Genomic DNA, 25,722 nt, shown 5'->3' on the forward strand with positions numbered 1-25,722 from the left:
GAGTGAATCATTCAGACTGAGGCCATTGAATCTAAAAGAGCAATCAACCACCACACGATTCTTTTCATTATGGCACACCATGTGATTTGGAATAAACCAGGACTCACGAAGGAGAACTCTGACAACTTTGAGTAAGACTTTATTACTGCTGACTGGTTTGTTCAGGTACAATGTCTGTGTTGCTGAGCTGACTAAGCAAGCCTCTGTTTTGGATGCTTGTATGGCAGGCCTCTCATTTACCTCATGGAGGATTCATAGATGCTTTCTCTGACATCACGGACATGGATTCTTTAGTCCACAGTAGACAGCCTGATGAGCAAGGCCACAGAGCCAGCATCTCCTATTGGTTCGTTTCCACTCTGAGAGCTGGTCTTTGGTAAGGGTTGGAATTTTGGGGCACTGACTGAATGGATGCTCAGAGTTCTGACAGTAAGAGCAATATACTGAGAGCCTACTCTTAGCTTTCTCATCAACCTTGGCAGGAGAATATGTAATTGTTGTCACCCCAGCATTGTTCCCAGACCCAGTCTGTACAGTGGCAGTGGTTCAGCGTGATCGTGGAGCTACTCTGGGCTCTCGTTTGGCTTGGCTTTCACCCTTTATTGTTTGATCATCGTAGCTTTGATACCAAGACTCATATTTCAGCCATTCTGCCAGATCTACCAATGAGTATGTTACCTCAGGTTGATGTAACATGTGGCGGCGAAAATCAGCCCGTCTTTCAGGTGGCAGCTTACTGAGGAGTCGTGGAACATGCGACCCACATTGCAACTCAATGCTACCCGCCTGGCCTAAAGTCTTATGCAGACCAACTAGAGACTGCACTTGAAGGGAGAACTTCTCAAAGGCTAATGGTTCACATCATGGTGTCTTGGTAAGGTGTAGGGGAGTGCAAGAAGGAGTCTACTATTAGACAACTATTAGACAAGCATCATCCAATTTCAGGTGGATTCAACCAAAACTTGATATTTGAACATCTCAGTACTATTAGATGGCAAGAGATTGTCCAAGGCCATTTTTAAATCGGGCAAACTCACTTGGATCTCTGTTGTGGAAGTAAAGAATGGTGGGGCATGGGCCTTTATAATATTTCTCTGTCAGATCCACAGATGCAATGGGAGGTGACACATAGGATGCCATTCTGTGATGCCCAGGATAAGGACGGGTGGATGAATCCCATGGGTGGTCATAAACGTGCTGAGAACTTATCGGTTGGGCAGGGTACTGGCCATACCTCTGCTGGTCATCATACTGAATTGGATGGTGGAAATCCATAGTCTTCTCTACTGTAGTGAGTCGAGGGTTAAGTGTTGGTGTGGCCCTTGTACTGCTGTAAAGCCTTTGCTGGTCATTATACTGATTCATATTTTCTGGCTCATCATATGCAATGGGTGGAGAAGGCTCTGGCCAGTCTTCATCACTCACATGTGCTGCATGGTGGAACTTAACTGATGGATAATTAGACTGGGTGTTAGGAGTTGATAAAGGTCTTTGCAGAATACAAGCTTGGTCTAAAAGCTGAATCAACTCGTCTTTGGCTGTTTCGATTTAAGGTCAGCTTTAATGGCCTGCTGTGTTTCATGGAGTCTGGAATTCTCCTCTGAGATCCTTTGTAACTTTATAGAGCTTGCATCTGATCGATCACTCTGGTCTCTAGTGAAAAATAAATATACTAAAATCTATTTGAAATACATTTATTTTATGCTAAGTGTACTACAATTGCATTTACATATTTATGTACTTAATATAAATACCCTGCAATTGTACTTTTAGTATACTAAATTGGTATACTTAGAGTCTGCTAAACTGGAACAAGTATTTTTGTGTTGAGGTCCAAATAAAGATATACTTAAGTATATTTGATTATGCTAAAGTGTAACTATTGCAAGTATACTTTAGTACAAGTATATATATCTTGCATTCAAATTATAAAGTGATCATACTATCCTTACTAATAGTGATATTAAACACACTTTAGGCTTAATATTTAGAAATATGCACTGTGCAATAAAGAAGAACTACAAATAAAGTTTAATTAAAATATTTGTCAGTATGTTTGTAAATAGTCAACATTTGAAGTGGATCAAAACCCTTCATCAAAGTTGTCCTAAAACCTGTCCAAAAAACTTTTTTGATCCACTTTAAATGCTGACTACTGTATATTAATGGGTTTTTAGTTACTGTGAAATTAATGTAGGCCTATTTTAAATACATTTTGGTAGGGTTTTTTCACTAGGGCAGACTCTGCATCCATTGCCTCTGACATGTTTTCTCACCGTCACGTACTTAACTCGGAAACTCTTAAGGAAATCCAGAGTTACCTTAACTCATAATTATGAGTTATGCTGATGTTCATGTGCATTTTAAATACATTCTTCCTGAAATGAATTGAAAACACTGTAACTGCTGAAGCTAAACCTTGACGTAGTAACGTCCTATTATTGGTTGAACCACAATGATTGATATGTTTTGAACACGCCATAAAGCCAATGCCATCACTGTACTTTTGCTCAGTGGTGGACAGTAACAAAGTATTTTTACTTCGTTACTGTACTTAAGATCTTAAGATACAATTTTCACGTATCTGTACTTTGCTGAAGTATTTTTATTTTGAGCAACTTTTACTTTTACTTCACTACATTCCAAAGCACAAGATCGTACTTTTTACTCCACTACATTTCATAAAACATATCGTTACTCCTTATTTTAAAATGAAGAAATCATCACATGGTCAGAGACGCAAAAGCGGTGTCCTATTCGTGCACAAACTTATTCTTTTCAATCATCCTGTTAAATGGGTTCACAAACACATCAACAATTCAATTGGACTGATCGTATTGCAGCGGTTCTCGAGTCAACAAATCACTGATTCAATGATCCGTTCAGAGCGACTCTACAGTGAATGAATTAACAAGTCTGACTGAAAATTAGCCAAGAACTGGGGGATCCTCGAGTGCGCACGACTGATGATGAAAAGTAAGTCAGCCTACTAGTGTTGAATTTTAAGATTAATTATTTTAACTGAAAATCATATTTAGGTCACAATTGTCAGTTGTTTGTGAACAAAATCTGCTGTAAAGGGCGATCTGTTTGACCCTACTGAAATGCTTTAATGCGGACACGACCACATCAATGTGTCAACAGATCGCGATCTCGATTCAAACAGATCAAATCACATTTTAAAACTAACTTGTCGCTTCAAATAACAGTCATATCGATTACATTGTTACGACACTAGGAGGCAACAACTGACTGTTAAAATGTATTTGACATTGAATGATTCATTCAAAAGATTTGTTCAAAAACACTGATTCATCCAGTAATGAAACAAGTGAAGTAGTTATGAGTGAGTCATTAAATCATTCATTCAAACCCATTTTATTAAATTAATTAAATACTTTTAAATAGACTTCTTTACTAGACCTCTAGTAAATAATTATACGCAATTTTGTTTAGTTGTCTATTCAGAATCATGATTTCTATTTAAAAGAAACAAACAAAAAAAATCTTGATTCTCATTTTATCCAGAATCGTGCAACTCTAACAAATTAAAATAACACATGCATGTTCATGTTCCCTGCTGCTGCAGCAATTTCTTAAAATGTTATGTATTTAGCCCTATATGTTTTGTCTGTTTTTATATTGTTTGTCAACACACTACATATTATGTATCTGCATCCACTAATCTTCCATTCATACTGACTAGTACTGGCTATTTGACAATTCATAATCATTCATAATTATTTTGAGCAATAGGATTATATAAAATATATAAAATTAAATTAAATTATATAAGTGGCCTATATAAAATTACAACATAAACATTCATCAATCAGTACTTTTTTACTTAAGTACATTAAAAATCAAGTACTTTTGTACTTTCACTCAAGTAAAATTAAAAAGGGGTACTAAATACTTTCACTTGAGTAATATTTTGTTATATGTATCTGTACTTTTACTCAAGTACTTGATTTGTGTACTTCGTCCACCACTGCTTTTGCTAAACAACCAAACTCACTGGAGTGCACATTTGTCAGAAGGAAACTTTAGAGTCCCGAAAGTCATTGTAGCTAAAGACACAAGTCTCACCATGTATTTCAAATCCGAGAATGATAAAATTATTTTTAGATGATGCTATATAATTTTTTAGATGAGACTTTCTTTTTGTGCAAACCATATGAGGTATGAAATGAAACATCTAGTTTGTTTCTGATAATTGGCTGTAAGGGCAGAATTTTCAAACCCACATCTGCCTCCAGCTCAGATATAACCATGAGAAATTTGCAAATAAAATGATTTCATGTGTTACATTTTTAAGTACTTCAGTAATTTATTTTTTTTTAATAATATGTTGACCTGTTATAATTAAATGTTCAATTCAATGAACAGTATTTGAGTTCTACTTGTTTAGTATAAAAAAAAATAGTATTGGCCTAGATAAAAGTTTACAGGAAATGTGTTTTGAGTTGCAAAAAATAATCATAAGTAAGTTTTATAATTATGACCTTTACCTTTTTTAATAATTTGCTCACACTTTGAATATCAGGTAGGCTATTGTTTAATTTAATTCAATAGCACTTTTCACAATTTTGCATGGTTGCAAACAGATATGTAACTACTTTCTATATGTATGTATGTATAAGTAAATATTTGTAATTATGACAAATAAAGAAAACATATAGTCAGTTTGAAATGGTGAAAGAAATTCACGTACCTGATCAGAAGTTTTATTACATTTGTGCATTCCTAATGCACTTCAATGCACCTACTGTAATACATTTTTCTCATTAATGCTACTTTAATAGCCCTTATTTGGGCTGTCAAAATATTATGAATTATTAAATTAATTATTAAACTGATCCTGAGCAAAAAAAAAAAAAAAAATGCATAAAGTTAAAATGTCAAATAAATCCAGAAACGTTTACTGCATGAAAAGTAAATCATTTTAATTTATGCATCACATATAAATCCGCAGCTTAATGCAAGACCGCCAAATCATTGTATTGTGTTTTTGTCAGGAGTTGTGGTGCATTGAGAGTTGAAGCACGCAGAGACAATCGGCAGAGGAATGTTACGGATGATTATATTTCATCTGCACACACGGAAACACAAGCAGTTCTGCACGTTCACATTTTTTTCACAATTGTTTTAGTGCGTGCACAAGAATAAAACTAATGTGCCGGTTTATGCTTCATGTTGTGTTAATGACAGATAATGTCAGGTATAAGGGAAGCAAAACATTATTTATATTTAATGTTGCGTCTGCTGGTTTTATTTCTTCAACAGCTTAAAGTTTAATGCACGTTCGTGTTGCATAGCAACAGGCCATTTCACGTTTATTTTCACGCACCACTTACTGTGTCTATATTAATAATTTTGTCAGCAATTCACAGTCTTTTAATCCATATGTGTGCTGTCATTAATAGTTGTCATTAATAATGTCTGCACGCTTATAGCTGTACTTGTAACAGTATAGAGAGAACACAAAGTAACACCAGTTTAGCGTAGTCTATATACGTGTGGTGGCGCAATAGGTAAGCCGAGTGCTTTTGCGCGACAGCGGCCCGTGTGACCCGGGTTTGATTCCAGCCCGTACTGCTTCATGCATTCAATATACATACAGGTGCTGGTCATATAATTAGAATATCATCAAAAAGTTGATTTATTTCACTAATTCCATTCAAAAAGTGAAACTTGTATATTATATTCATTCATTACACACAGACTGATATATTTCAAATGTTTATTTCTTTTAATTTTGATGATTATAACTGACAACTAAGGAAAATCCCAAATTCAGTATCTCAGAAAATTAGAATATTGTGAAAAGGTTCAATATTGAAGACACCTGGTGCCACACTCTAATCAGCTAATTAACTCAAAACACCTGCAAAGGCCTTTAAATGGTCTCTGTCTAGTTCTGTAGGCTACACAATCATGGGGAAGACTGCTGACTTGACAGTTGTCCAAAAGACGACCATTGACACCTTGCACAAGGAGGGCAAGACACAAAAGGTCATTGCAAAAGAGGCTGGCTGTTCACAGAGCTCTGTGTCCAAGCACATTAATAGAGAGGCGAAGGGAAGGAAAAGATGTGGTAGAAAAAAGTGTACAAGCAATAGGGATAACCGCACCCTGGAGAGGATTGTGAAACAAAACCCATTCAAAAATGTGGGGGAGATTCACAAAGAGTGGACTGCAGCTGGAGTCAGTGCTTCAAGAACCACTACGCACAGACGTATGCAAGACATGGGTTTCAGCTGTCGCATTCCTTGTGTCAAGCCACTCTTGAACAACAGACAGCGTCAGAAGCGTCTCGCCTGGGCTAAAGACAAAAAGGACTGGACTGCTGCTGAGTGGTCCAAAGTTATGTTCTCTGATGACAGTAAATTTTGCATTTCCTTTGGAAATCAGGGTCCCAGAGTCTGGAGGAAGAGAGGAGAGGCACACAATCCACGTTGCTTGAGGTCCAGTGTAAAGTTTCCACAGTCAGTGATGGTTTGGGGTGCCATGTCATCTGCTGGTGTTGGTCCACTGTGTTTTCTGAGGTCCAAGGTCAACGCAGCCATATACCAGGAAGTTTTAGAGCACTTCATGCTTCCTGCTGCTGACCAACTTTATGGAGATGCAGATTTCATTTTCCAACAGGACTTGGCACCTGCACACAGTGCCAAAGCTACCAGTACCTGGTTTAAGGACCATGGTATCCCTGTTCTTAATTGGCCAGCAAACTCACCTGACCTTAACCCCATAGAAAATCTATAGGGTATTGTGAAGAGGAAGATGCGATATGCCAGACCCAACAATGCAGAAGAGCTGAAGGCCACTATCAGAGCAACCTGGGCTCTTATAACACCTGAGCAGTGCCACAGACTGATCGACTCCATGCCACGCCGCATTGATACAGTAATTCAGGCAAAAGGAGCCCCAACTAAGTATTGAGTGCTGTACATGCTCATACTTTTCATGTTCATACTTTTCAGTTGGCCAAGATTTCTAAAAATCCTTTCTTTGTATTGGTCTTAAGTAATATTCTAATTTTCTGAGATACTGAATTTGGGATTTTCCTTAGTTGTTAGTTATAATCATCAAAATTAAAAGAAATAAACATTTGAAATATATCAGTCTGTGTGTAATGAATGAATATAATATTCAAGTTTCACTTTTTGAATGGAATTAGTGAAATAAATCAACTTTTTGATGATATTCTAATTATATGACCAGCACCTGTATAAATCTGTTCCCATTGCCTCACTGATGTTCACGGGATAAATAAGTTACTGGTATACTGGGGCTGTCTGTAAAAAGCATATTCTGAAGCTGTAACTTTATTTATAAAGATTACTTTATTGTAGCCTATTTGAAGCACACTATAATGATGCCATTAGCACACTACAAGTTAACTTGGAATGGCACTGTAATGTGTTTTAAAATCACTAAAAGTTTGTTATCAGTATAATATTAATGTATGTTCAACACTCTTACAGTGTAATTGAATTGCAATTCTAATGTCACCAAAATACAATTAAAGTTTATGCTGAGTGAATTCTGCATTTTAAAACTTAAATACAAGAGTATATTTAAAGTGTACTTAAGTATACTTGGAATAGTTCCACTTTAACACAAACAAGTATATTTAATACAACTTTAGTTGAACTTCAGCACTGCTTTTGGACAACTAAAATGTATTTAGTACAAAATTAGTTGTTCCAATTTAGCAGAATTTAAGTATACCAATTTATAGTGTGCCACAAATACATTTAGTTATACTAAAGTACATACGAATAAATTGTGCTTAAGTATACTATTTTTTCACTAGGGGTGTCCATCACCTTCATCACTAAAGGGACGGAACTCTGCATTGGGTTCAGACAGTAGTGGTCGGTTTGGACATTGTGGTGACGACTGGCGGGAAGAGCTGGAAATGCACTGCTGTCGAGGATTTAGGAGGTCACAATGCTCATCCCCGACAGTCAGCCTCGAAAGGGGGAGAAAACACAGGTAAACCGTGTGCTCTTTTAGGCTTTACAGCTGATGCTCCAATGTGTGTTGAAGAGTAATCGTCATCAGATGACTCCAATACTTGCTGTCTCGTATTAACTGGTGAGGATGATTTATGAAGGCTTGGGATCAGAATCAGAAAGAGCTTTATTGCCAGGTATGTTTACACATACTAGGAATTTGTTTTAGTGACAGAAGCTCCACAGTGCAACAGAGTGACAGCGACAAGACACAGATAATAAAAAGAATAATATACAAATGTACAAGATAAAGTGCAAAAAAAGCAAAAAATAATATATAATATAGACAATTTGTATGTACAGTTATGATGTGTGCAAATTAGAAATATAAATAAGTATGTGTTTTAAGTAAATAATGTATTATAGTGTTGTGTCTTCCTCGTTTATTGTCAGGTGTTCATGAGATGGATTGCCTGAGGGAAGAAACTGTTCCTGTGTCTGGTCGTTCTGGTGCTCAGAGCTCTGTAGCGTCGACCAGACGGCAACAGTTCAAAGAGGGAGTGTGCTGGATGTGAGGGGTCCAGAGTGATTTTCTTTGCCCTTTTTCTCACTCTGGATAAGTACAGTTCTTGGAGAGTGGAGAGGGTTGTACCAATGATTCGCTCAGCAGACCGGACTACCCTCTGTAGTCTTCTGAGGTCAGATTTGGTAGCTGAACTGAACCAGACAGATATAGAAGTGCAGAGGATGGATTCAATGATGGCAGAGTAAAACTGTTTCAGCAGGGGGTAGGTTTTCCTGGGGTAGGTTGAACTTCCTCAGCTTGCAAAGGAAGTACAACCTCTGCTGGGCCTTTTTCACAATGGACTCAATGTGGTTGTCCCACTTCAGGTCCTGAGAGATGGTGGTGCCCAGGAACCTGAATGACTCCACTGCAGTCACAGTGCTGTGCATGATGGTGAGTGGGAGAGCAGGGGGGTTTCTCCTGAAGTCCACAATCATCTTCACTGTCTTGAGCGTGTTGAGCTCCAGGTTGTTAAGACTGCACCAGACAGCCAGCTGTTCAACCTCCAGTCTGTAAGCAGACTCGTCACCGTCCTGGATGAGGCCGATCAGTGTGGTGTCATCTGCAAACTTCAGGAGCTTGACAGAGGGGTCCTTAGAGGTGCAGTCGTTGGTGTAGAGAGAGAAGAGCAGTGGGGAAAGGACACAGCCCTGAGGGGCACCGGTGCTGATGGTGCGGGTGCTAGATGAGAATTTTCCCAGCCTCACTAGCTGCTGCCTGTCTGTCAGGAAGCTGGTGATCCACTGACAGACAGAGGTGGGCACGTTAACTGAGTTAATTTGGGCTGGAGGAATGATGGCATGATGGTGTTACAAGCAGAGCTGGGTAAAAGCAAAGCTGCCCGTGGGACAGAGTGATATGCATCTTTTATTGCTGTGCAACAGTGATCCAGTGTATTACTATCTCTGGTGGGACAAGTGATATGCTGTCTGTATTTTGGAAGTTCACGTGAGAGAATCACTTTATTAAAGGGTTAGTTCACCCAAAAATGAAAATTCTGTCATTTATTACTCACCCTCATGCCGTTCCACACCCGTAAGACCTCTGTTAATCTTTAATTAACACAAATTAAGATAGTTGAAATCCGATGGCTCCGTGAGGCCTGCATAGGGAGCAATGACATTTCCTCTCTCAAGGTTCTAAAAACATATTTAAATCAGTTCATGTGAGTACAGTGGTTCAATATTAATATTATAAAGCGACGAGAATATTTTTGGTGCGCCAAAAACAAAACAAAATAACAACTTGTTTAGTGATGGCCGATTTCAAAACACTGCTTCAGGAAGCTTCGGAGCACAATGAATCAGTGTATCGAATCATGATTCAGATCGCGTGTCAAACTGCCAAACTGCTAAAATCATGTGACTTTGGCGCTCCCAACAGCAGATTCGATACAATGATTCATTGTGCTCCGAAGCTTCCTGAAGCAGTGTTTTGAAATCGGCCATCACTTTATAAGTCGCTATTTTGTTTTCTTGTCGCTTTATGGCGCGCTTTCCCCGTCTGTGCGTCCTGAAGCATCTAAACAGTGCTGCTGCTCCACCAACTACAACATTCAACAAAACGTCTGAATAATTGAAGTCCGGTAAAAGATTTTGTGGTATGTACTGCCGAATGTTCAGCAGTTCATCCCTGGTAAAACTGATCGTATTTGAAAAACAAAAAACAGGAAAAACTAACAAAAACAGTACAAACACTGGAGAAGTAAGCACTGTGGCTGCCATGCGCGGCGTGATCGTTGTAACTGATATCCATCTCATAATCTTGTAAATAGGCTGGACAGCGCTTTGGGCAAACGGAAGGGTTTACTGGTGCAGAACTGGCTGACATCTTAATCCAGGGAAGTGACACTCCGGTTCGAAGGACCAATTGTAGGATTTGGAATTGGATTTTTGAATTCTATCTCTTAAGGACAGTTGGATAGGAAACACTCACCCTGGCGGGCCGGTCAGAACCCAGGAACTCAGTCAATCCTTTGATGACTTTACTGAAGCATTTGTGTGTGGTCTGTACAAAGATAAATAATTACAACAAGTAAATAATACAGATAATACGTATCCAATTATTTAACAATCCAATATGTAAGGGTTCTTCCAAAAATATTCAGGAGGCACTCATAGAAGCTTCACTTAATTTATTGCCACACTCAAGTCACAGGTGCAAACAGGGGGGAAAAAATATAATATATACAAATAAACTCCATAAACATGAAATTACATTTACCATAAAACAATGAAAATACAACACAAATAAACTTGACAAAAAAATACATTTAAATAAACAATCACAAACCCATATGGTAACAAAAAAAAAACGACGTTTCCCATAATTCCCAGCAAAGGATATATAAAGGACATGAGGAAATGCCACGCTCTTTTAATAATAGGCCTTTGTTCCATGCTGCAGTCACAGATCCAGGCGGAACTCCGGGTAAGACACAATTCAAAAACAACTTAATAAAGAATCAACATTAAACCCATATCTTTGTCTTGGTTTTATTCAGTCACTAGCATGCACTCTAGCAATGAATTATCGCTCTTTGAAGTTGTTATGCGCGCATAAAGCATGTACTTTTAACAAAAATGGTTTGGGTAAATATTAAAGAAACAAAATAAATGCATAGAAATTTATAAACAAGCAGGAAAACAATTAATCCATCAAACAAAACAAACCCAATTACTTACAAAAAAAAATAATATAACAAAACTATTTAATAAGTGTGCCCTTAGCCATCACACAATATAACAAACAATAATACACACAGTATGGAATATTACTTGCAATATGTGAAATACTATGATTGATTAGCATTAGCATCTGAATAAGCCATTTAACTATAATCTTCAACTCACACTTATACTTGCACTTTCCTACAAACATCTAAAACATGAATAACGATCTCTCTTAACAGAAGATATAACATCAGTATAATCAAAGAGATCGTATAATCTGACGACAGATGTAAATATGCATGTGCATGTACCAATCGCTAGTTAAACACGCTTACATTAAAGGTGCCCTAGAACGTTCTTTCACAAGATGTAATATAAGTCTAAGGTGTCCCCTGAATGTGTCTGTGAAGTTTCAGCTCAAAATAACCTATTTTGGGGCATCATTAACTATGCACCGATTCAGCGTGCGGCCCCTTTAAATCTCGCGCTCTCCCCCAACTCACTTTATAAGATGCACGCACACATATAACACTCCAACTTGAATCGGCTCGCATTTTTCTCCACACAACACTTTGCTGCGTCGCTTCTTAAATGGGCAACAAGTCTTAAAGGGGCCACTGACGCAAGCCGTTTATACAAAAGTCATTTTACCCCCTTGTAATCTGACTCCAAATCTCAGGTGAAAATTGTAATTCTGATTCTAAATATAGGAATATTCTAAATATTCTGATTCTAAATATTGGATTACTCAGTAAATATACATCCATTACATTTAATATTTTGGCTTTCTTCTTGGTTTGTCTTTCTTCAGAAAAAAAAAAAAAATTAAGCATGGAAAATTTCTGAAATTTGGTTGATTTTGACACGAAATTACCCAAATGTGTTTATGTCTGAGAACCTTTTATACATCTTTTATACACATACTTAACTGCAGATACTGAAATGACATACACTGTGTGGTACAGAACAAATATTTTGAGTGTCCCTTATTTTCCAATAAAGAACCACGATTGTCCCTTATTTTCCTTTCCAGAAGTTGGCAACCCTAATTATTAGCCCTTTTAAATATTGTTCCGCATTTCTCCCTTGTGCTTGTGAGTTTGTTGTCATTTTTCTCCGTGCTCATGTATTAAGTGGACATTTGTGAAACAGGGTGGACCTTCAAAGCCTACTCTCAAATTACATTTTTTACAATATGCGATAAAAATAATTTCACAATTAAGATTAGTTGAATGTGATTTATTGTTAGCCAAGAGTTTCATGAATACAACAAAATTCATTCATTAATAAAATAAATAATGAAGAGAACAATAACAGAACAAGAAACAAAGATAATCTGTGTGTTGGGTAAAATCTTCACATTGTGGCAAGGAGCAGACCAACATCTGAGAGAGAGAGATAGAGAGGGAGAGAGAGAGAATCAGGCTGCGTGCATACGATCATAAACATGAATACGAGCCAGCACATTATCCATTTTGAATTAAAAAAAATATACATCCACTGAAGATCCCAAAACTGACTTTTAAAACGACAAACTAACACAATATTATTAAAAGCAATTTCTAACACAAATAAAGACTCAAATTATGAAATAAAATCCATTTACTTACTAATTTGATTGTGTTTGAAGCCCAAACAAATCATCTTAAAGAACAAGACGTAGACGTCTTGGCTTTGCGCTGTAAATCGCAATGATTTCATCGTAATCTAATTACTCTGTAATCTCACACTCAAGAGAAAGGATGGCGAGGTGCTTTAGGTGAGCGGTTGCAATGGATAATCGAAAAGATGTTTTGATCCTGCCAGTGGTGGAGAATAGGCGCTCTACACTACATGAAGTCATGGGGAGGTAGATAATTATTCTTACGAGTTTATTCATGTTCGGAAAAATATCAGAAGGGCATCTGTCTATGACTACATTAGTGATTGGAATGTCTGTCCTCCCTCAGCTGTCCTATGCATATGATGCATAAACACAGTCAGCTCAGCATCCTCGATTTTTATCCCATAATGCTGACTTGGTGATTCAAGCAAGTCTTTGTCAGCAAATGTCCCGGACTGTGGTTGACAGGCTGCAGCTGCTTTCATTATTCCATACTGATAATCGTGAAAATGGCTCCTTAGCTTGGTCAGCTGTTAGTCCAGTATCTCATTCCATAAGCGCTGTCGGTCATCAACGTTCCTCACATAATTTCTTCCAAAATTTGACACAACCACTGAGTCACTGAGCCTGGCAGGCAACTTCCTTTGTCGGGAGATGGTTACATCCAAGTTTTTGATTTCATGTTTAATCATTAACTCATCTGTGAGTTTCAAAACTTTCTCAAAGTCGCACTGTGAATTATCTCTGAAGACAGAAAACGCATCTTTTAAGCCATCAACAAGCTGGATACAGTCCAAAACACAGTGTTGGGCTTTGCAGTCCTTTTGTGGCAAAGTCACTGCACTCAGCTGAAGCCTACACAAAGAGAAGGGTCCAGCTGTAGTCGTTCAATCACTTCCAGAATCTTTTTTGAGATGCCAGCTGTAGTCATGTCTACAGTGGCCACAAAACCAACGGCTCTTTCCTTCAGCATTCCCCGGTGAACATACCGGATACACACTGCAGTCAGCTCTTGTTTTGACTCATCTTTGTACTCATCAGTGATCAGCGCGAAGTAAGTGTCTGGCGTTTCATTCAATTCTGCCTTTATCTTCTGCACTAGTAAAGAAGCGGCTAGCTCCAGCAAATCGTTCTTCATATCAGAGCTCATTAAAGTGGTGTTTTTAGGCATCTCCTCAAGCCGTGCCTTTATTTCGGGATAACTGGAAATGAACTTAAACAGTTGTAAAAAGTTGCCTTGGTTCAAAGCATCATCACTCTCTCTGTGGTCACGTAGTGGTATGTCTTGTTTGGCACAAAACAACACGATGTCCAAAATCACCTTTAAATGTTCCTGATTTCACTGTACAAATGACAAATTCATTGCATTGTGATTCATCTGGTTGACTACCGTGCCACGGCCAGATTTATGACAGGCTCTATAGCCATTATTCTTTTCGAGAGTGATCAGATGTTGCTTACTCCCTTGGTGCCACTCACAGGCCTGTGTGATGTTTCCAATCTCTGTATCCCTCGGTAAAAGGATAGTTCACCCAAAAATGAAAATTCTATCATCATTTACTCACTCTCAAGTTGTTCAAAATATGTATAATTGTCTTTGTTCTGTTGAACACAAAGGAAGATATTTTGAAGAATGTGGGAAACTGAACAGTTTTGGGGCACCATTGACTTCCATAGTAGTTTTTTTCCTACTATGGAAGTCAATGATGCCCCAAAGTGGCCTGGTTACAAACTTTCTTCAAAATATCTTCCAAACAACTTGAGGATGAGTAAATGATGATAGAATTTTCATTTTTGGGTGAACTATCCCTTTAATCACGCCCTCAAACATCTTGCAGTACACTGCATTGTTTTTTATGCTGTACACTAGAAAAGGGAACTTTGTGTACCACTTGGAAGCAAGTGGACTTGCCGTTTTTTGTTGTGCGCAGAAACTAGCGTAAATGGAGCTGAACAGGTGGTTCATCAAGTGTGGATAAATCAGCCGGTGAGTTGCTTTTCTGGAGGACGGGTCCCGGTTGAGACGAGGTGCTATTGGACAGGAGAGATGTCGTTGTGGGCTGCTGGTCATCATCAAGTGTAGTTTCAGGCTCTATTCTTGGTTTTTAAAAATATTTCATCAAAGATATCTGTTTCGACATGCTTGCCTCGTGTGTGTTGAATATTGGTTTATTTCACAAGCAAATGTAAACTCATCTTCCCCTCCCCCCAACAATCCGTGATTGGTTAAAACAGTACTAATAGTCTATTGATTGGCTGTTGCACTTAGGCTATTTATATCTAAGACACGTTTTCACACTAAAATAATTATTTATTTCTGAAACTTGATTTGTGTTTTTGAGCTGTATTTGAGGTGTTATTATTGTCATGCATGCGTGATTTTTCTCTCCTTACCCACAAAAAATATTTTGTCTCATTTCATTGGGTGGACCAGCCATCAATCTGAGTGGGCCATTGCCACCCTGGCCCTTCTGTAGCCTCTGTATAATGAGTGTGTTGTAGGTCTGTGTTTCATTGGTTGTTCTCTCAACCAACTTTAAAGGGTTCATGACCCTTTAAGGTTGTCATTTAGGAAATGTAATTAATCTCTGTCTCTATTCCAGTCCCGATGAGCAGCAGCGCTCACACTGGAGCCAGTGTTGATCTGAATGCTCAGACGGGAGCAGCTGTAAATGCTCCTGTACTCACTGGAAACACCTTCACAGCCCCAGTGAACATCTACAACACTGCAGGAAACGGTACTATCACTACAGCTGTGCTTACTGAAACACACTGCTTATTAACTGTCAGTTAATAGCTTGATAAGTGAAATAATGCTCAGAATGTCCACATCCACAGGATGTGACTGCCAATGACCATGAAAGATCTGAGCCCTTTGAGCTGTAATACTTTCAACAGTAATTTAATTACTATATGTTGAATGAATTCTGATCAGATCATGCTGATGTGAAAGCTTTTTTTAATGAAATATGTTGTATTTACTTACACAAATCTTTTATAACAGTGGATTTGAATCTGAAAAAATTCTTGGGAACTCACAAAACCAACATGAAGGAGAAAGCAGAGCATGTATTTGAGGGCAAGAAAGAAAATGAAGCACATCTTAATGATGTTTACACAGAACTGTTCATCACAGAGGGAGATATGAAAGATGTCAATCAGGAACATGAGATTATAAAGATTGATGATGCTTTCAGTAACAAAAAAACACAGGACAAACCAATCAAATGCAATGATATATTTACATTACTAAGAGGTAAAAAACAGAAAAAGATTGTGCTGACCAAGGGAGTTGCTGGCGTTGGAAAAACTGTCTCTGTGCACAAGTTCATCCTGGACTGGGCAGAAGGAAAAGCCAATGATTTTATTGACTGTGTATTCCTGCTTCCATTCCGAGAGATTAACTTGATGACAAATGAAGATTTCAGTCTCCATGAGCTTCTGCTGGAATTTTATCCTGAACTGAAGGACATGGAGAAATCAAAATTATATAAGGAATTCAAGATAGCATTTATATTTGATGGACTTGATGAGAGTCAACTGCCTTTGAATTTTAAAAGTAGATCATTGAACTCTGCTGAGAAAAGATCATCTGTAGACGTGCTGTTCACAAGTCTGGTCAAAGGGATTCTGCTTCCATCAGCTCTCATCTGGGTGACCTCACGACCAGCAGCAGCCAATAAGATCCCTCCTGAGTATGTGGGTTTGTTCACAGAGGTACGAGGATTCACTGACCAACAGAAGGAGGAGTACTTTAGAAAGAGAATCACGGATGAGACTCAGGCCTCTAGAATCATCTCACACATTAAGACGTCTCGTAGTCTCTACATCATGTGTCACATTCCTGTGTTCTGCTGGATCACAGCCACAGTACTTCTGAATATTCTTAAGAACAACACTGAGAACATCAGCACAACACTCACTGAAATGTACAGTCACTTCCTACTGATACAGACAGACATGAAGAACCAGAAGTATGATGAACAAGAAGAAAGAGAATGTGCAAAGCTCTTACATTCAAATAGAGAAATGATTTTGAAGTTAGCCAAGCTAGCGTTTGAACAGCTGAAGAAGGAAAACATTGTGTTCTATGAGGAAGACCTGGAAGCATGTGGTATTGATGTGAGTAAAGACACTGAGTTCACAGGAATGATTGCCGAGATCTTTAAGAAGGAAGATGGACTTCATGAAAAAAAGGTCTTCTGCTTTGTGCATCTGAGTGTTCAAGAGTTTCTCGCTGCAGTGCATGTGTTCCTCTGTTACCTGAACAAGAACATGCAGGAGCTTCAGTTTTTCTTTGAGAAGCCTAAAGAAAACATCACATTGCAGGAGCTACTAAAGAAGGCTGTTGTTAAAGCCATGAAGAGTGAGAGAGGACATCTGGACTTGTTCCTGCGGTTTCTGATGGGAATTTCACTGGAATCCAGTCAAAACCTGCTCAAAGGCCTCTTCACACACACTGAAGACACTACAGAGAGCATCACACAAACAACTAAATACATTAAACAAGTACAAAACAAGAAGATCTCAGATGAAGCTTCAGTAAACTTATTCTACTGCTTACTTGAGCTCAAGGACCATTCATTATATGAGGAAATCCAGAGATACCTCAGTTCAGATGAACATCTAGGAAGGAAACTCTCATCTTCAATGTGCACAGTGCTGACCTACATACTGCTGATGTCAGAGAAGGTGCTGGATGAGTTCAACCCAAAGAGGTTCACATCATCTTCAAACTACAAGAGACTCGTTCCAGCTGTGAAATGTTGCAGAAAAGCCCTGTGAGTAATTTTACTGATGGCTGTTTAATTAAAGGTTTTGTTCCATCACTAAACAACTAAATGTAAAAATACTGAATAATAAAATATCTGTCTGTCCTGATTATGAAGGGTACAATGTGCTATTGATAAACATTGAACATCCGAAAATAATCTGGTTAAACATTCTGTTTTGTCAGATTTGACGGCTGTGGTCTTGATGAAACTTGCTGTGAAACTGTATCTTCAGTTCTACAATCATCAAACTCCCATCTGAGAGAGCTGAACCTGAGCAACAATCACCTGAAGAATTCAGGAGTGATGATGCTTTCTGATGGACTGAAGAGTTCAAACTGTAATCTGAACATACTGAGGTTTGACATTCACATTCACTCATTTTCTGTATTAAAAAATGTGGACAAAGAGTGAGATGGGTGATCGATTGTAAACACTGCTGCGTTTTTAATCGATCCCCAGCTACATAAGGGCGATTTTTATCTACCCTCTTCTCTTCTTCTTTCACCTCTTGTATATATTTTATGGAAAATAAAAAGTAAGGGGTTTTGGGCAAACTGAAGTTGATAGGTTGGCTAGAACGAAACATATTGTGCAGGCCACAAAATGGTTGCCTCTTAGCCACCTGTTGTTTAGAGTAGCTTCTCATCTGCTGTTTTCTAGAGTCGTTTGAGTTAGCACTCATCACTTCAGTTAGTATGTATGTTTAGGTCGGCCTTAATCGGCCGCCTGACATTGTTTGCTTGTGAGCTTCGCTTTCTTTCTCTTATCCATGAGATTTGGAGGTGAAGCCCAGGCTTCACTCGGCTTGTGGCCCTGTAAGAAGGCCCGTAGCTTAGTGGCCAGGCTAGAGCTAGGTTAGGTGTGTTATATGTTAACCCTATGTATACTATCCCTTGTCAGGTGGTATAGTTCCTAGTTCTGGCCTCCTCCCGAGGGAGTTGTTAAGCCGTATTCCCATTGTCCCCTTGTTTATGTAGGTGCAATTGGTGAGATTAACAGCTAATGTTGTAGACTGTTTTTAGACTCCCTGATGCTGTTTTTCTCAGGTGCTAGGCCCCACTTTCTAGAACTTTTCATGCTATGAAAAATGTTTTTCCTCTGAGCCACTTGATTTCTTAATCAAGTTTGAGTTTATGGTGCTAGCTTTTAGCCTTCATCCTCTAGGTCTTAGTACAGATTTGAGAATCTGTGTGGAGAAAATGTTTTTCCTCATTTGAAACAGCATGTATGTCAAAGCATTATGTTTGCTTTGAGTTCTAGACTTTTGCCCTACATATATATGTGAGCTTACTTGTGCTGCCACAGGTTAGCACCTGTTCTCATAGTAGCAGGCTCTTTGATGTTAGCCTCTATTGGAGAGATTGGTGACTATTATATTCCCCAGCTGAGGTTTATTTGTGTCACTGAGTGCATCACCTGTTGGATTGCATACTCATGGTAGTATAGAACCACTTTTTGAGGAAAGCTGGTTTCTATTAGCTCCCTTTTATGGTCGTGTTAACAGCTATATTGCATATAACTTTGATTGTAGGCTCTTATGGTTAATTAGCCTCCTTCTAGTTAGCAACTGTATTTCTAACAAGTGCTGTTAGTTGATCATAGTTTGCTCACATAGTTTACACTGCCACAGGCTTTTGCTACGTGTCCGTTTGAGGTAGTAGGCCATATAGGCCTCCCTTAGACCATGTTGACATTGTTTGGTTCCCTTTAGTCACATATGATTTAGGGTACATTGCCTGTTGGAATGTGTAGCCTAGCTCAGGTTACAGTTAGCTTCCCACAGCTATTGTTGTGTTAGAGCTGGTCCCCTGTAGCTTGGTTCCCTTTATTTCATGAGCTGAAGCCACGTGTCATTGGAACAGTAGGCCCCAACAGGCCTCCTTTCTAGTTCACATGTTGGCACAGTTTGTGTTTTATTCTGCAAACAGGGTGAACGCCACTTGTTGCTGAGATTGTAGGCCCCACAAGGCCTCCTTTTTTAGCTGACTTGTTGGCAGGATGCATGGGAATCCGAGAACCCATACCACCATCGGCCACACCCCACCTCTGTTGAGTAGGCTTTAAGCAGGCCTCTCGTGGAGTATGGCGGCGTAAAATGCATTCCTTCTCTCAGTAGTGCGTGAAAGGTTTTCCACTGAAGGTGTAACCCAGAGTGATTACAAATAGAAATAAGATTAAGAAAAAAATGGTAAGCCAGAGGGGTTACTAAAAAAAAAAAAAAAAAAAGGGGTGAATTAATATCTAAATTCATAAATGCAAAGTTAAAACTTCTCATAAATGATCAAGAAGAGTGATTTCTTTTTCTTGTTATTTTTCTTGTTATTTTGTTATTATGTTGAGAATGTAAGAAATGTACATGGTTGAATGTTACGTTACCTTTAAGAGAATGTAAGGTGGAGTTCACTGCCGACCTATCAGGAGAGAGAGAGAGGAGATGCAAACAGAAAGATCGCAGAGATCATTCTGACTGAAAATATTAGTAATTGTAAACGGAAACCAGACAAAACGTCTAGAAAGACATTGATTTTCCTTTGAACTGAACTTTATTTTGTTCCTTGAGTTATTTTTGAGTGTTTTTTAACGTGAACACGGCGATGACACAGACTGAGCTTATCACCGCATGGAACATGGCGAGCCTCCCAGCGAATCTTGATTACAATGAAATCGTTGAACGATTTCAGTGGATTCACTGCTAGTTTTCCCCGGACGGAGGAAAAAAATTGTGAGTGAACAGACGTCGAACTCTCTTCTCTTCTTGTATGTGCTATTCTGTTCAATACGACAGAAGAAGCCCTGGATTATTGCATCTAACGTCTCATTCGGTTATGGACGATTGCATTTCCTTTTGAATTCAGAGACTGGTATTTGAAAATACATTACTGAATTTATTGGTGTTTGAACTGTTTACACATTAACAGTTGAACTGTTTTTTTGAAATTGTCGATTTGAAGATCACATTCAAATTTAAAGCTGCAGAGTATTTAAAAAATTGAAATAGACCAGTGTAGGTTTCAGTTAAGGAACCTAAAATCTAAAACGGTTTAAAAAAATAATTAGAACACAAAAAGATGAATCGGTAAAAAGAAAATTAAATTAGCAATACTAAATATACCAAACTATACTAATACTAAAAATATTAAACAAGAAATATACTACAACCTTGATTTCAAAAAGATTTAAAAGGAATAAGTCCTAAAAGAAAAAGAGATTAAAGAAGGATAAATAACAGATCATTCTAATAAGAAAGCAAACCCAGAGCCCAGTTTATTTATTTTTCTTGCATTTATTGTTAATCAGTAATTTCATTGTTATTTTGTTGATCATCAATCTTTTCATTGTTTCTGCTTTTACCTGAAAGAGAAAAAATTTGTTAATTCATTTCATTTATCATTTACCTTGATAAAAATTTTCCAATATAATTTGAACTTACCTTTGTTGGCTGTCTGTTCTTTCAATCTCTCACTACTGCTCCTTATGAACCTAGAGGTACTGGTCCACGTTTCCTCTTGTTTAACTCACCTGGGTGTCCATTCAGCCGTGGTGTCCTGGTGACCTGAAGGAGGCGTTACAAATGCATGGCCTGATGGTTGATATGGTCTTGGACTGGTTGATGCCACGTGTTTACTAGGGTAGGCCCTAATAAGGCCTCCTTTTAGCATGTTGGCACAGTTTATGGACAACAGTGCTGAACGCCACTTGTTGCTGAACTTGGAGGCCCCATGAGGCCTCCTTTTTACATTACATTTGGACATTTTCATGCTGAGAAACAGCTGATAAAAGACAAAAAAAATATATAATTTTTTTAAATTTTTTTTTTTTTTTATTTGACATGGAATAACTCAGGAATGCAATAAGATTGGATAAAAATTATTTTTTGGTGATGCTCTCTTACATGTGAGCTGCATCTGGTTAAAATTTCGTGGTAATAGCATTAAGTATAGTTTAATAAATTGTTATTCATTTTTTCCGCAGCCAGGTGGCGCCCACGGGGGGTAAACTCCGGTTTAGAGGCACTTCTCAGCACTCTTTAGGAGTTTTTCAAAATGGTTAGATGCATTAAAAAGATGAGATTCTAAGCTTTAAAATGATTTCTATTTTGTGTCATTCCACGTTGGAAAACTAGCATGGATGGGTCCGGGATCATTGGATACACACTGCATCCCGGAAAGATGAGACATGTTTTAGCCAAGTATGTTAAATCATTCTGTGAGTAATATCTTGTGATAAACGCAATATATTATGTGGATTTGGGATTCATTTTAATCGTGAGAATCTGCTTTAAATATTGATGTGCTATTTTCTATGATCTGTGCATTTTTTCATGAAGTTATGAGCACGTGAAATATACATATTTGTATTCCGTTAGCGGCTGTGCTGTTTTTGTTATAACGCATATATACGCATAATACTCAGACTCATTAGAGGGTGAAAACAATGCAACAGAAGCATGTTGGAGGCTTGATATGAAAGTTTAAAGTCTCTGGTTTTGTATGCAAAAAGAATTTTTGTGCTACCTATATGGATTCTATGTTTATTGGCTCTTAAAGAGAGACACGCAAATGGGAGCGCCGACGCTCCATCCGGTCTTAAAGGGTTAAACACTGCCACGGGCTGATGCCACGTGTCTGCTGAGGTCATAGGCCCCTCAAAGGCCTTCCTTAGTGCGTGCTGGCATATGTTGTACTCCTCTTGCTTTAAAGCGTAAAAAGGTTCTTTTACCGAGTACACTGCTCGTTGGATTGTGTTAGGTGGATTGTCATGTGGGCAATATGTCCTGCTCCTAGCAAGACAGGTGTTCAAGGTGGCCCTCACAGGCAACCATTGAATGTCCTTCTAATATGACGAAATGCTTTTTGTTTGTGAGTCATGCTCCATATAAAGCTATTATCATGATGTAGGCCCCTTTCTGGCCTCCATGATTATGTGCCCACAGTATGGTCTACCTGTTAGGTTGAGCTTTGTACTTCCCTGCTAGGGTTGTCTGTGTAATAGTGCTTAGCTCCCTAAGCTGATCATGGGTTGTAGGCCTCCATGAGGCCTCCTCCTGAGGTTCAGCCCTAGTCTGGTTTGTGCTCCCCTGTATCAGGGTTTCTAGCGCACAGCCTCCTCAGTGCAAATAATCAAGCGCTGAGTAGGTCCTAGGATGAGTGGATTATACTCTCCTCAATACGAGGGTTCATAGCACTCAGCTGAGTTCTGCTCTCCAGGATGCCCATCTTTACGCGTGGGTTTGAGTTGCTTACTGCCCTTCTTGCAGTCGCTCTTACCTGCTCTCTTCTCTGAAGAATGCGTTATGGAGATTCTGTATTCAGACAGGATTGGCCAAAACTATGTTTGTCCTACATCAGACCAGGTCGGCCTCCCTGGTGGCACTGGGGGGGACTTCGTTCCCCTCCTTTCGGTTCTCTGTCCACATTCCCTTTTAAGGGACCACTTTTCCTCAGAAAAGTTGGCCCCAGATGCCTTTAGCGGACTTTCTACGGAAGGCCTCATTGAGGCTTAGCTTGGGCTGTTGGCCGTAGGAAATGCTGTCACTGACAGCCTTTGTGCGACCCAAGGGTGAGTTGCTATCTGGCGTTTCATTCGAAACTGGTTGACGTTTGTCTAGCCATCTTTTGGCATGCACTCTCCTTCAGCATGGCGGCGTGGGTATATCGTTCCCCAATGTGTGACTGAACGCAGAGTTGAAGTTGAAGACGAAAGGGAACCTCTCAGGTTACGTATGTAACCATAGTTCCCTGAGAACAGGGAACGAGACTCTGCGTTGCCCTGCCATGCTTCAGGGCTGCCTGCTGAACAGTCCCTCAAGACGAAAAGACACTGACTGGTTCTCTAGCCGCTCCTTATATACTTCCGGGTCACGCTATGATGATGTCATAGGCTGTCGCCGGCCAATATGCTTGGAGTTTTTTGATACTTGGCTTTCAGACATCAGCTCACGTGTGACGTTCCCCAATGCGTGATTGAACTCAGAGTCTCGTTCCCTGTTCTCAGGGAACTATGGTTACATACGTAACCTGAGATGTTTTCTCCAAGCACACAAGGCAGAAAACCTGATTTCAGTTTTCACAAAAAGACTCCTGTCTCAGACACATGCAATCTGAAATTCAGTTCTCTTTAGTGTTATATTGCGCTCTTGGGGAATATTCATATAAACATAGTTGGTTATGTCTTAAGTGTACACAAAGAGGGTAAATCTGATGTGTAACTATAAACTCAGAAACGAGGGAGAGCTGGATCCAAATGCAGAGTGAGATTTATTAAAAATAAGAGCCAAAAACAAAACAAAAGCACCAGGAAACACAACAAGTGAAACTGAACACCAGGAGCAGAACTGAGATCACCAACAAAAACACCCATACAAGGACATGACCTGACCAAGAATACAAAAAAAAAAAAAAAAAAAAACTGTTAAAGACCAGCTTCAAGTCTCACAAGGAGTTCGTAGGCCGCTCTGCGTACATTCACATTCCCACAATAATTATACTCTGACAGAGTCAACTAACTACGTCATTACTTCAGGTTGAATGATTCTAATTAGCTAAGAAAAATAGACAAATTTGGTAATATTCCACACATGGACAGATAGTAAGAAGTGCATAGGCCTGTACACACCGGGACAAATATCGCGCGTGATTATCGCCGACGTTTAATGCCTCGTGACTAAACAAAGGGCGCCAATGTGAGTGTGCACACCGACGCGAAAAACGCGAGGCATAAAAGCGTCATTTTTTTAAAAAACGCCTCGGGTTCGTTTTTTTGGTTTGACGCGCCGTGTTAAAAACTGGCAGACCAATGAGAGTGGTGCTTTTGTTCACGTGTCTAGAGCTGCTGAAGTTACAGTAAAACACAACTTGGTGGTGCTCAAGCACAAAACGGTCTTGCCGAGCACACATTGATACCAAGACAACGAAGAGAAAGTAAGTAGACAAGGAAGACCCCTACAAACTATCCCTGCGTCTCAACCAGCTCCCTAGTTTCCTAGGTCGTGTATCAGTATACCGTGTAAATGAATGTGGCCGACTCCCTGATCAGTACCCTGACTACTGAACTAGGGAGAGCTGATTGAGATGCACGCTATGGGTGCTCTGCCACATCTTGGCCACACCAATAGATGTGTATTATTTCTGTATTTTTACTGTTTATTTTTTTCTTTTACATTCAAGAAATATAGTTGAGAATGTCTATCTCATAAATATGTTTATTTGCACTACCGTTCACTTGCACTACTGTCATTGTGACTTATTTGCACTACTGTTTTTGACTACCATCTCTCATATGTCATATATATATATATATATATATATATATATATATAATATACACATGTGCCATTTTATATCTGCATTTTTATCTTCTTTAACTTTTTATTAATATCATAAATATGTTTATTTGCACTACCGTTAAGCACAAGCGCCACATACAGTCAGGGAGTGAATGTGCATGTCCACTCTGCACATCGCCAGTGAAAATCGCTTGGGTATGAACACAAAAAATGTCTCAAAAAACGCTGGCGATAAACGCATGCGATATTCGTCCTGGTGTGTACAGGCCTTATCTCCATTCGTCAGGATGCTGACGAGGGGACCCTGGATTTAGATACTGGATGTCCTTTTGGGGTCATGACATGGCGTCTGCTGGTCTCAAGCAGAGTGCCAGTTGTCCACCAGTACAAAGGACCTGCACAGAACACTTAGCGCACATACACAGATACACATGATTCACAGCTTCTTCAAGGCCGAAGTTGATCTGAGCTCTACTCTGAGCAGGACACTTTCCCAAAACATACTGATAACATGTTCTTTTCTCTCAGTGAGAGGTACAGACAATATTCAAAATTATTTTCTAGTGTTTGAAAAGGAAAATAAATGCTTTAACATACGTTGAAGAAGTCATTCAAATAATTTAACAGAAAGATAAATGTTGATTAATAACTTAAAAGATATACATTGAAGTGGCAGTGGATTCCAGAAACCACCCCTTCAGTCCACCCTTAAAGGCCAATGTGGAGTCCTAAACACCACATCTGGTCTAACAATTTAGGCCGCTTCTGACCTATGCTCCCCTGGCAGGTTACAATTTTATAAAATAGACAATAGGTTTTCCCTCAAAGGACTTAACTAGAACAGAATATTCTACAGAGCAC

General features: G+C 38.9%; 1 protein-coding gene across 1 annotated transcript in view; it reads left to right on the forward strand.

Moving 5' to 3' along the window:
* LOC127507988 (ribonuclease inhibitor-like) overlaps positions 1-25,722 on the forward strand; it is a 138,835-nt gene that overhangs the window by 20,731 nt on the left and 92,382 nt on the right. Inside the window, exon 2 of the mRNA XM_051885408.1 lies at positions 17,759-17,932. Within this exon, the coding sequence (XP_051741368.1) occupies positions 17,759-17,932 (174 nt within the window). The remainder of the gene's footprint in view (positions 1-17,758; positions 17,933-25,722) is intronic.

Source organism: Ctenopharyngodon idella, chromosome 3 (genome assembly GCF_019924925.1).
Source record: "Ctenopharyngodon idella isolate HZGC_01 chromosome 3, HZGC01, whole genome shotgun sequence".
NCBI lineage: Eukaryota > Metazoa > Chordata > Actinopteri > Cypriniformes > Xenocyprididae > Ctenopharyngodon > Ctenopharyngodon idella.